The sequence below is a fragment of the Phyllostomus discolor genome, chromosome 9 (genome assembly GCF_004126475.2).
Source record: "Phyllostomus discolor isolate MPI-MPIP mPhyDis1 chromosome 9, mPhyDis1.pri.v3, whole genome shotgun sequence".
NCBI classification, from domain to species: Eukaryota; Metazoa; Chordata; class Mammalia; order Chiroptera; family Phyllostomidae; genus Phyllostomus; species Phyllostomus discolor.
The window spans coordinates 85999582-86011552 of record NC_040911.2 but is presented as its reverse complement, the minus strand read 5'-3'; the positions used below and the strand labels follow the sequence as shown (position 1 = coordinate 86011552).

The 11971-nt window shown below is 46.4% G+C and overlaps 1 protein-coding gene across 1 annotated transcript in view; it reads right to left on the bottom strand.

Moving 5' to 3' along the window:
* Nucleotides 1-1232: 1232 nt before the first annotated feature.
* CHMP4B (charged multivesicular body protein 4B) overlaps nt 1233-11971 on the bottom strand; it is a 40999-nt gene continuing 30260 nt past the window's right edge. Inside the window, exons 2-5 of the mRNA XM_028524058.2 lie at nt 6649-6826; nt 4858-4972; nt 3301-3427; nt 1233-2123 (exon numbers count right to left, since the gene is read on the bottom strand). Of these exons, the coding sequence (XP_028379859.1) occupies nt 2059-2123; nt 3301-3427; nt 4858-4972; nt 6649-6826 (485 nt within the window). The 3' untranslated portion in view covers nt 1233-2058. The remainder of the gene's footprint in view (nt 2124-3300; nt 3428-4857; nt 4973-6648; nt 6827-11971) is intronic.

The window sequence follows — 11971 nt, the reverse complement described above, 5'->3', positions numbered from 1 at the left end:
TTTGCTAAGTTGCAAATTCACAGGTCCTCACGCAGTTCTGGGGATGGGGCCCAGGAGACTGGATTTTTAACAAACTCCCTGGATAATTTCAATTCACCTTTAGTTAGTTTCCCAACCACAGGAGAGGGTGGAGTCAGACAGAGGGGTCTGGAAGGAATACCATGATCTGATGTGCTTCTTAGAAGAAACTGGTAGCACTATTCTCACATCTTCTGATTTTGGTGTCTGCCTCCACAGTGGTGATTTGGTGCCACCTACTCAGCAACACCTTCTTCCTAACAGAAACCAAGTTGGTGACAATGGGCTCAGGGAAGGGAGGCCCCACCCACAGTCTGCGGGGAGAACCCTGATTGGACCCCCTTTTCTGGCCCCTACTTCCCCAGACTCCTTTGCAGCAAGAAGTGGCCGATTGGCATGAAGAATTAAGGGTGACCATGCAAAGATCCATTCTTATGAGGGAGAAGGTCCATAGCATTCATCAGACTCTCAAGGGGGTACAAGACTAAAGAGAAGTAGAGACTGGAAGAGTCCAGGCCAGTCACATGGCAAGCCACAGCAGACCTGAGACTACCATTTACGTCCTGGATTCTCAGCCACTGCCTTACACTTCCTCCTCATGGGAGAGGCCATTTTCTTCAATGCACCTGACAGGCCTAGTCAGTAGAAACACCATGGTTTCCAACAGGTGGACGCTCTGCTGTCCTGCTAGCATCGCCCATGGACACTGACAGAGAAAAACATGGAAGACCTGGAGGTACAAAGAGCCAACTCACTCCTAAACTGTTCCCACAAGGTCCCCACACAAGGTGAATGCGACAGATCCATGGCTCTTAGAGCGTAAACACATTTCTAGTAAGACACACTCTGCTCTTTGGTTCAAATTGTTGATTTAGCCCTGGCTGGTGTGGCTCAGTGGACTGAGTGTCAGCCTGCCAACCACAAGGTCACTGGTTCGATTCCCAGTCAGGGCACATGCCTGGGTTTCGGGCCAGGTCCCCAGTTGGGGGCGGGCAAGAGACAACCAATGTATCTCTCACACATCGATGTTTCTCTCCCTCTCTTTCTCCCTCCCTTCCCCTCTCTAAGAATAAATAAAATCTTTTAAAAAATTGTTGATTTATGTCATGCTCAAGTCTTCCATACGTTTCCACAGGCACCAGTGGACCTTGCTGGCCTGGGAAGGGTCAACTCCAGAAGCAAATGAGAGATTAATTGAACACAACAGCAAAATATGAAAATTAATCGAGATATTTAATAGACAGTGCAAACCATAATTTTATCTGAATATAAATGTATGCACATGTTTCCAATGAGTTTTCTATCAGTTATCACAAACAGCAACAAGGACCTTAGAGCTATGTTAGAAAAACATATAGCTGGAATTTAACTCTAACAATCTCACCTGCTCTCAAGAGAACATCATCCATTTCAAATCAGCGTCACAAACTCCAGAAGACCAGGGGAGTGGAAGTAAGGAGTGGGCTAAAATTGGAAACACAGGGGCCAGTACACAGGTGGACAGAAATACAGCTCTCAAGGAAACCAAGATCAGATGCATTATTACAGCTAAGGACAAGGAAAAGCCTATGGCTTTTAAAAAACGACTTTTCTGCCAGTACCATACAAGTCTTACAAAGAGATGTGCGACAAGTCAACTGACTTAAAAGGACAGAGGCTACATTTTCAGATCATTTCAACTTGCAAACGGTCGACCCTTTCCATTGAGGTTCAGCAGTGGAGTTAGCGTAGTCCAGAAGCTCAATGTTGGATTTGCAAATACAGTTTATTTTACAGAAATTCAACATTATAAACAGCAGGCACCTCCCACCCCATCCCCACCCCCACCCCCCGCCCGCCCCGCTGGGTGCAGACCATGCTATGCAGAGTGAGCAGTGATGCGGCCCTACTGCTTTGGAGGGGGATTCGAGAGCGATGGAACCTGCCTGCACCACGTCCTGCCGTCCCTGCACACACACACACGCCTGCCCACTTGCAGGCCAACAGAGTCTGTCTGGGTCCAGCTTGCACTGGACCAGTTAATTAACTGGTTCCAGTTAATTACATGGTTCCGGCCCAGTTCTCCAATTCCTTTATGTCTTCGTCTTCCTCTTCCTTCTTCTTGGCTGTGTGATGAGAGAAAAGGCAGTTTAGGTGGGCTGGCTGCAGTCCTCTCAACACATTCTGGCTGCGGGCCAGGGCTGTGCTGCATGGCTGGTGTCTGCAGAAGCAGCCCTGCCCTTGCGGCCACCTCATCTTCAGGTTATCGGCAGACTGCTTCTGTGCCTAAAAGCTGCAACGTAAAACTCCAGATAACCAGACACACTTCCCCCAGCACCTCCCCTCCGCCAGCATCAGGGCCAGACAAAACAAGGATTCTACACTGAGTCGGGATTCAGACGAGTCCCAGAGCACCCAAGGTCGGGGAGAGAAGGACAAATACCAGAAGGGATCAAATCCTCGCCACATACCTCCCTGCCCCTTCAAGTGATGGAACCCTCTCCATCAGGCAACTTGCTGGACAACGTTTGGACCTCCTTTGCTCCTTATCCCAGCTCCACTCGAGCAGCTGACTCAACCTGAGGAGCCATTTCCTCTTTAAAAATGGGAGAGTGAGGTGACTAGAGCCTGGTCACACGGTGCTCTCTCTGTGCCCAGTTAAACTGCTTCACCTTTCCTAGTTCTGTGTGGAATACTTCTACCCTACTCAAGCGTAAAATAATGGGTGGGGTGGGGAGGAGCAGGCACACGGGAATGAAGGTTTTATAGAACCAGGTCTTTAAAAAAGCCAAGCTGTTTCCTTCCCACAGTGACTGCCTCCGAGGCGTGCACAGCACAGGATTCTAGACGGAGAGCAAAAGTGTCCCTGGAATTAAACTCTCACACCTTCTCCCAGTGCCTAAAAATTTCTCATTTGGTGACATAGGGAAAATCATTCTGGACTACTGGTTCTCAACTGGGGGTAATTCTGCACCCCCCAAAGGGACACCTGGCAATCGCTGGAGACATTTTTGGTTGTCACAACTTGAGAAGGAGGTGCTATTGTCATCTGTTGGGTAGAGAGAAGCTAGGGGTGCTCCTCAAGATCCACAGGACAAAGGACAGGCTGAAGTGGATCTGGCCATGTTAACAGTGCCAAGGTTAAGAAACCCTGTTCTAGAGAGAAGCTAGGAAAGGGCAGGTGACACTGTCTCTGGGGCCGTCGCAACAGATGCCATCTGCTTCTCAACCGAGTAACTGACCACAAAAACACCCGCCACACAGCGCCGAGGGTGTGTCTGACTCTGGATAAGAAGTACTCACTGGGTTTTGATGGTATAGCTATAGAGGGAACATTTGGTAGAGGGACTGTTTCAGGTCCACTGATTTCCAGCAAATTCTTATCTAGTTCCTCTTGTTCTAGTTCTTCTAATTCTGCCATGAGCTCATCCTGGTAAAGAGAAACACAAGAATGAGAGACACCGTGGGAACCCCAGCTCCCGCAGCAGTACCTCTTACCTGACGGTTGAGGGGACGCACGCTCCCTCCGAGAAGGTCAGAGGGGAGACGGACTCCAGGTCCACGCTCTGTGACTCAAATATCCTAAGCTTGCTCTAGCAATACTGACGTCTGTGTCTGCATCCTGCACTAGGCTGTGTGCACCTGAAGAAAACAGCTCCATCTTTTCATCCTATTTCTTTATCTCAGAACTGGGTGTACTAAGTGAATGTGCACGAATGCTTGCTGAATTGAAATTAACTTGAGCCCTAGCTGCTGTGGCTTAATGGACTGAGTAATGGCCTGCGAACCAAAGGGTTGCAGGTTTAATTCCCAGTCTAGGACCCATGGCTAGGTTGAGGGCTAGTGAGAGGCAACTACACATTGATGTGGTTCTTTCCCTCTCTTTCTCCCTCCTTTCCCCTCTCTACAATAAATACAATCTTTAAAAAAGAAGAAAAAGAAATTAACTTGATTGGTTTGTCAAATTCTACTCAGAAGACACTAAAACCCTGGCACTGTCAGCCAAGGGTAAGAGCCACAGGCTACGGTATCAGCTACACCCTGGGAATCAGCACAAAAAATCAGATTCCTCGGAGAGGGCCTGACCTTCAGTGGACTCAAATCTAAGGCACAATGAAGTACCTTCAACAGGGTCTGTTACTGTATTTTAAAAACCTAAGAGAGCCCTGCCTGGTGTAGCTCAGCGGATTGAGTGCAAGCTGCGAACCAAAGGGTCGCTGGTTTGATTCCCAGTCAGGGCACATGCCTGGGTTGTGGGCTAGGTCCCCAGTTGGGGCACATGAGAGGCAGCCACACATTGATGTTTCTCTCCCTCTCTTTCTCCTTCCCTTCCCTCTAAAAATAAATAGATAAAATCTTAAAAACAAAACAAAACCAAACCTAACTTGCTACAGCAGAAACTGGTAGGTGCCCAAGTTCCAGACGATTCCCTCAGGAGTCAGATGTAAATGTCCCTTCCTTGGCTTCACCTTTCCCTCATGTCACAGTCGTCTCAAGGCAAATCCTGTAAACATCTCCAGGGCATGGTCACCTCAGCTGCCCCAGCTCTGAGCCTGGGGCCTACCACAGAAAGGTGCTGGGTAGCTACTTGTTGAAACCAATCACTGACCTAAATCCTGCTGCTGGGTTCCAACAAAGGTTCCTTTACTTTACCTAACCTTCTACCCCGAAAAGTAAAAACCACCCTCAAATTCAAGAATTGGGAGGGTTAGCACCATGCCCTGTAAGTGCAAATCTCTGGAGGGGTGAGAACTAGTGATTTCTAAACCACACACTGCCTGCCAGAGAGCCTGCAACAGCAGACCAAAAGGCAGCCGGTGTCATTTGTGAAGCATGCGTGACCTGCATGAAAACACTCACCTCATCAAATTCTTCTCCAAACCCTACAGGTTTTGAAATAGCTGTTGAAATCTCCTCTGCGAGTTCTTGCTGGTCAGCAATGTCCTGCATTAACTCATCAACTTTATCGATGTCCCTTTAAATGAAATGGACAGATGTCATATCGATGATTAGTCTGTGAGAGATAATTATTCTCTGTGAGGAATTACTTTTTTGTCTTTATTCTCCTCCTCCTCCCCTTTGAAAAAGAGAATCAAGAGAATAGACTTAGTGTCCTTAGATATTGCCTAGTCTAACACCCTAAGGAAATAAGGCTTATTAGCCAAGTTAGGGACCATGGTCATGGTTTCCCGGTCATGCAAGCCAGTAAACATGTCAGATGAGACCACAGGACTTGGTCCTGGGCCAACAGCCCCTCTTCAAGCTCACAGGAAACTCTGTACAGGGGGATATGCTCTGTGTGTTGCAATGGAGGCAATGACTCACACAATCACAGATCGTACCACACAGCCATGCCACTCGACAGGTCCTTCCCATCTCCTCATACCCACTCCGGCTCCTCCACTGGAACATGCAAAATTATTTTCTATGCACTGTCAATCTCAATCATGCACGCCACACAACTGATCAACATAGTATGTACACATATACCTCGAAGTGTACACAGAATTTACTGAGATGTGCTCTGTGCTAGGCATCTTGGAGAAACAGAGACGAAGCAGACATGGACCACACTCAGGTGTTTAGTCCAACAAACACGCACCATCAGACAACACCTCACTTATTTGAAGGCTACTTTTCCTGCAACATTTCTAGAGCAAAGATCAGCAAACTTCTGTAAAGGGCCAAAAAGTAACTATTTTAGAATTTGTGGGCCATTCTACCCCTGTCGCAAACAATCCTACTGTAGAGCACAAAAAAACAGCCATAGACAACATGAAAATCAATGGGCACAGCTGTGTTTTGATATTTACAAAAATAGGTGACAGGCCCATAGGTTGCACTTTGCCAGTTGCTGTTCTACAGCATGGCTGAGTACCCAAAATGAAGCAACCTGGATAGAACATGGGTTCTAAGCACCCCCAAATGTATGCTGCCAAGTGCAAGCACTAAAACAAATGCAGAATTTTGTTTATGGAAGAGGCCCTCATTTGAAGCGTAGTGTTACCCTGGTCTTCCTTTAACTGCAATTGTAACAAGTCTAGTCTGATTCTCTATTTCTTAGGCCACTGTGTATGAGTAGCAGCCACATAAAGGAGGGGCTGCTGAAGTCAAGAACACCGTGAGTATGATAGCCAGCGCCTGAGAGCAAGACGGAGGCAGAAACTCCCACCAAAGGCATCTGTAAGAATGGAGAACTCCAAAGCCCTTGGACGTACCACTTTTCAGGGACCCTGATAGCATCAGGAAAGAGTCATGGACTTTGGTTCTAATCCATGTTCTATCCAAGCTCATAAAGGCACGACACAGTGCAAGTTACCCCCCCTGTTTGAGACATGGCTTTCCCACCTTGGTAATCAGAGGCCTGGGTGAGAGGACCTTTTAAGGGCCTTTCCTGCTTGAAACTCTATGCTTATCACAATAACTTTGAATTACTCAGAAAATATTGTTTCTTTCCATGAGATCTACTTCCAAAAGCAGTAAGGTAGATAATTCACTTTAGAGAAAGTTCCAAAAGAATACAAATTACAACAAACTCAGGTGCTTGAGTGGGTAAGTCAAAGGGACTGGCCAAGGCCTGGATTCAAGGCATTCCAGGGCCAGCACTGCCCTGCCATTCAGGTGCACCCCCCACCTCAGGGAGCAACATACATGTTGTCGTGGGCAGCTTTCATAGCCTTGGCGGCATAGCCCATGTTCTTGAGCACCTCGGTGTTGGTGTTGGCATTCTCCAAAGCCTCTCGCTGGAACTCGATGGTTGATAGTGTGCCGTCAATCTGCGCCAGCTGCTTCTCGTACCTCTTCTTGCGCTTCAGTGCCTGGAGGGCCGCTGTACCGGGAGAAAACAGGGTTTCAGAGAGTCCAGACACAGGGTAATAAATATCCTAGAGCTCACCCGAGTCTTCACTCTGATTTTAGTGGCTGTACCTTAGTTGTTCCTTCCACTATAACACAAAGAGCACATTCGGTTTTCTGAGAAAACTACAAAATTCACAAGCAACCAAGCACACACGTACAAGTTCACATTCTCTGGTAACCACCCCCTCCCCCCCACACACACATCACAGCATAAAGAGGCACCCAGAGAAAGAATGTGCTTTGAGGTGGAACTGCCTTAGGTTTAAAACCCAGCTCACAGACTTAGGTAGCTTCACTGGGAGGAGTAAATGAGATAACGTATGTGAACACCTGGCATAACATTAAACAGTGGACACTGTTTAATTATGATAAAGCAAGTTTAAGGTATCACTTTATGCCAGTTAAATTACACAAAAACTTTATACCTAGTAATGGATCAGTTGGGGTTTAAGTGCTGTCTCACTGTACATAGCTGATGGTTATAAATTGTTACAATGCTTTTGAAAAGTAACGCGGCAACACACAGCACCAACCATAACATTCCTGCCCTCTGTTCCAGTAATTTCCTTCCGGAAATGTATTCAACAAAAGCAGAAAGCCCCTACAGCATTCTCTATCACAGAAAACAAGAGAATAAAGACAGAACTCCCTGCCAAGGGCAGATCTAGAGTCTGACCATTTGGTCAGGTCAGCGTCACCATCTGCCTTGGCTGCTGGCATGTCAAGGCTGTAGAGGTCATCTTGTTTTAAGGTCCAGTCAGGACACGGTGAAGCTGTGGCAGAGCAGGGGCCAAACCATACTTCCCTACTCACAACGCAGCCTTCTTCCTCTTACTGTCTCAAGTCCCTCTTTACTCTAAAAAGTATCTTTAGCCCTGGCTGGTGTGGCTCAGTTGGTTGGAGCATCGTCCCGTAAACTGAAAGGTCACAGGTTCAATCCCCAGTCAGGGCACATGCCTAGGTTTCCAGTTCAGTCCCCAGTCAGGGCATGTACAAGAGGCAACCAATCAATGTTTCTCACATTGATGTTTCTCTCCCTCTCTCTCCCTCCGTCCCTCCCTTCCCCTCTCTCTAAAAGTCAATAAACATGTCCTTGGGTGAGGGTTAAAAAAAAGAAAAAGATCTTTAACACACATCTTAGATGGGCATCAAATCCAGGAGGGGGCTCAGCACAGACTCGAGCAGAATGAGTGGGCGGCCCAGCCCCTGCCTTGGCCTGACAGCACTGGCCGCACATACAGACACACACTGCTCCCCATGTCTCCGGGCTCCAGACCAGAGCCATCTCCTGCAGGCTGTGGGCGACCGTCAACCACCTCCCCCGCAGAGCTGTGGTCTCTCCGTATTCACATGAATAGGTTCCATGCTCCTCAAAAACCAGCTGCCAAGGGAAAACAAGCTTGGCTTGCATGTAAGCAGTCCATGGTTCCTTCAAAAGCAGCAGATAAAACCACCAGGAAAACTTCTCCAGCCAAAGAAGCTAAACAGAAATTGTAAAAACTCTAAAGAACAATGAAATGTCCCTCATTAGAAGCTGAAAAGTCATTCTACCTGCTATCTGATTCTGGTGTGAATGGCCCATGACTTGCAGTCACACCCAGGGCCGCAAGACGGCTTTCTAAACACCTTCGCCTGCTGCTAGTTCTAAGCCATGCCTGTATGTAAGTGCCCCACAGCAGCAAGCCTTTAAGGTAGAAATAACCACCCTTTTTAGTAGATGAGGAATCTGAGATTCAGAGAGGTCATGTAACCGGGGTCATCAGGTGGTAAGCAGCAGAAAGGGTGTTAAGCCAGGTGTGGCCCTCCAAAGCCCGCGGCCTGTCCTTCCAGCTGTGAGCCTCTCACTTAGTGAAAAAGGCAACATCCTGCCCTAGAGGGAGGGTCAGTGGGCCTGTGGGAACACAGCAGATGGAAGTACAAATCCAACCATGTCATTTCTTTGCTTAAAAACCCTCAATAGCTCTCTCGGCCCATAGTACAGAGCCACTGTGTGGTTTAATGTTCCCTGCAAGAAGCCAAGGGACTGAAATCCTCCCCAAGCCAGGTCCTGGGAACCCCAGCACCAGGACTGAATCCCTTTGCCATTGACAATTGTGACAGAGGGAAGACATCCTGGGAGAGTCCTGGCAGATAAGTGCTCTGGGCCTGGGGCTGCTTGCTCCTGGCTCCCTTGGTGTGATCGTTGCTTTTCCATTGAAACCAACCCAAACACATCCCAATAAACAAGTGATTCTCAAGCCCTCTCAGGCCAATGTCCCATAGATGCCCCTTTCTCAGGTCCTCTTCAGCCATCCCCATCACCCATGGCATAGCTCAGCCTGTAACAACTTATCCACCAGTCAAGATTCAACGAGGTGTTCCGAGAGCTTTCTGCTCCATAAGCAAGGCAGCTGCGGCAGTTCTGTCCACTTCCTCATTGAATCTTCCCGCATTCAGTCACAGGGAGAGGTCCACATCCACACTAATAAGGGGACTGGGGACCAGAAAGGTGAAGCAGCTCATTCAAGTCACCCTGCCTTTAGGTGGAGAGGGGAAGGATCAACCACTGGTCTGTGTAAACCCCCAAGCCTCTGTCTGCTCTTCCCACACAGGCTCAGTGACTCTGGGACGGTTCTCAAGAACAAACAATTAAGATGACACACCTGCCTTGCTTTTCAATGTCCTGAATGTAGCAGGAACCAAATTTATTCTTTCCCTAAGCCTTAAAACATCATAGATTTAGCAATGTTTTAATTTTTTCTCTGATACACTTCATTGTATGCCAATCTTGCATTTGTCTGATCTCCACCCTACTTCTAAAATTACCCAAGCAATAAATGATCTGGGTCCTGGCTGGATAGCTCAATTGGTCAGAATGTCATCCTGATATGCCAAGGTTATGGGTTCAATCCCAGGTCAGGGAACATACAAAAATCTACCACATGAATGCATAAGTGGAACAAATCAATATTTCTCTCCTTCCTTCCCTTCCTCTCTCTCTCTAAAATCAATTTATAAATAAATAATCAAGAAACAAATATCCAAACATATCAGGGAGCTAAGCAAGAGACTCCCCCCTCATGAATGAAATGTGTATATTACTGATTTTTATAGACCCACATCCAGCACAATGACTAGTCCACAGTAAGTGCTTATATATTAAGCTGAGTCTCCAATTTCATCTGATTTTTTAAAGTTTTTCATATAATCCTATGCAGGGCATCTCATGTGGGGTGCACCCATATTTTATGTCCTGTGTACCACCGATTCAAAGGAGAAATAAAGTCTCGTTGACACAGTGGCTAACGCAATCGTCACTTGGCAGGATTCTGTCCCCGCACTCCTGTTCTACAAAACAGGAATGTGTGCACGTGCCTGCCCTCTCCATCCTCGCCATTCATTAGGTGCGCCCTCTCTGAGACCAGGAAAAGGTCCTGAGTAAGCAGAGCTGCCATCCAGGCTTCCCCCTCCCACCTGAAGAATTCAGTCTCTCCCTCTCCTTGCAGTTAACTCTCCAGGACGGCGTCTGGCACAGTGAGCTGATTTGTTTACCCCAATCTAACACCTGTGCATATCTCTCGATTAACTGAGAACTCCAAAGAGAAAGGGCACACTATTAATTTTCCCCCTTCATACCTGGTTTATGAGTAAAGTAACGTTATAAATAGACATGGGGTCAGCATGTGGGCTCCAAGAATATGTGTAAATATATTCACAGCACTTGAACTACCATGTATCTTACAAAAATGTGGCGTATATGGTGAAGTGGCATCTACAACTTAGGGTAAACTAAAAGAGTAAAATGCGGGGGAGGGTTGGGTGGATGGGCTGGAACGGGAGTAGGGGGGAGAAAACTGTACTTGAACAATGATTGAAATAAAAAAAAAAAGAGTAAAATGCCACTCTTCTTGCATACTGTTACACTTAAAGCAAAACATCCTCCATTCCAACCTTATTTCTGACCAACAAAATCTGCTTCTATATGTAGCCAAAGTCTAAAGAACCAAGCCCAATGTTACAGTTCTCCAAATTCCTGATTGCTAGTTTAAAAAAAAAAAGTGTAGCTCAGTGGATTGAGCTCGGGCTGTGAACCAAAGTGTTGCAGGTTCGATTCCCAGTCAGGGTACATGCCTGGGTTGCAGGCCATGACCCCCAGCAACCGCACATTGATGTTTCTCTCTCTCTCTCCCTTCCCTCTCTAAAAATAAATAAAATAAAATCTTAAAAAAAAAAGAAACACCCAAGTACTAGATTCTCATCACAAGAAGAAAATTTCATAACTATGTGAGGTGACGGATGTTAACTGAACTTGTAATAATCATGTTGCAATACTACATACACATATCAAATCAATGTTATATACCGAAAACTGATACAATATTATGTGTCAATTATATCTCAATAAAACTGGGGAGGGGGGAGTAGGTTAACAAAGAGTTTATCTAAACCAAATATTCAAAGAAGGAGCATACAAAGAGATCCCTTTTCCGCCAAAGAACCTCAGTGTCATTCATAAGCAAAATGGCACTGGAAACTGAAATTTAACCCAGGCCAATAGACGTTTAAGAGGTTGCTTTTAGATGGGAAAAAAATAGTCCTTGGAATCTCCATATTTAATTATGCCTTTGCTGGTTCCAAGAGAGTAATTACAGCAGCAATTACAGAATCTAATAACCAGCTTTATTGGCTCTGAAAGCTGAGGCAAAAACAACTCCAACCATGTTGAAATAAACATTGGTCTCCAGACGGTTGCTTCATTAGACACTCTAAACAGCTATTTGGAGAAAAAAGTACAGAAGAGATACCCTACGAATCAGAGACCCGTGATAAACTTTCACTGAGCACCAGAAACTCCTTCTGCAACGCATCTGTTAGTAACTGTACAGAAACCATTTTCAGAGAATGCATCAGTTCAATACAACTAGATAGGACGTTCCTCTCTTCTAGGCAAAGACAGACTTGACTTCTCTTTGAAGAGTTTCTGAGGAGTGCAAGTTTGCTTGCCCTGATCTGGGGGCATTCAGTTAGGGCCATTAGCCCAACAGATGCTAAGAAGTCATAACTGTACACTCATTAGTCATACATAGAAAGATTTGGGCATCAGCAGGAAGGAAGGTCCAGTAATACTATACCCTCT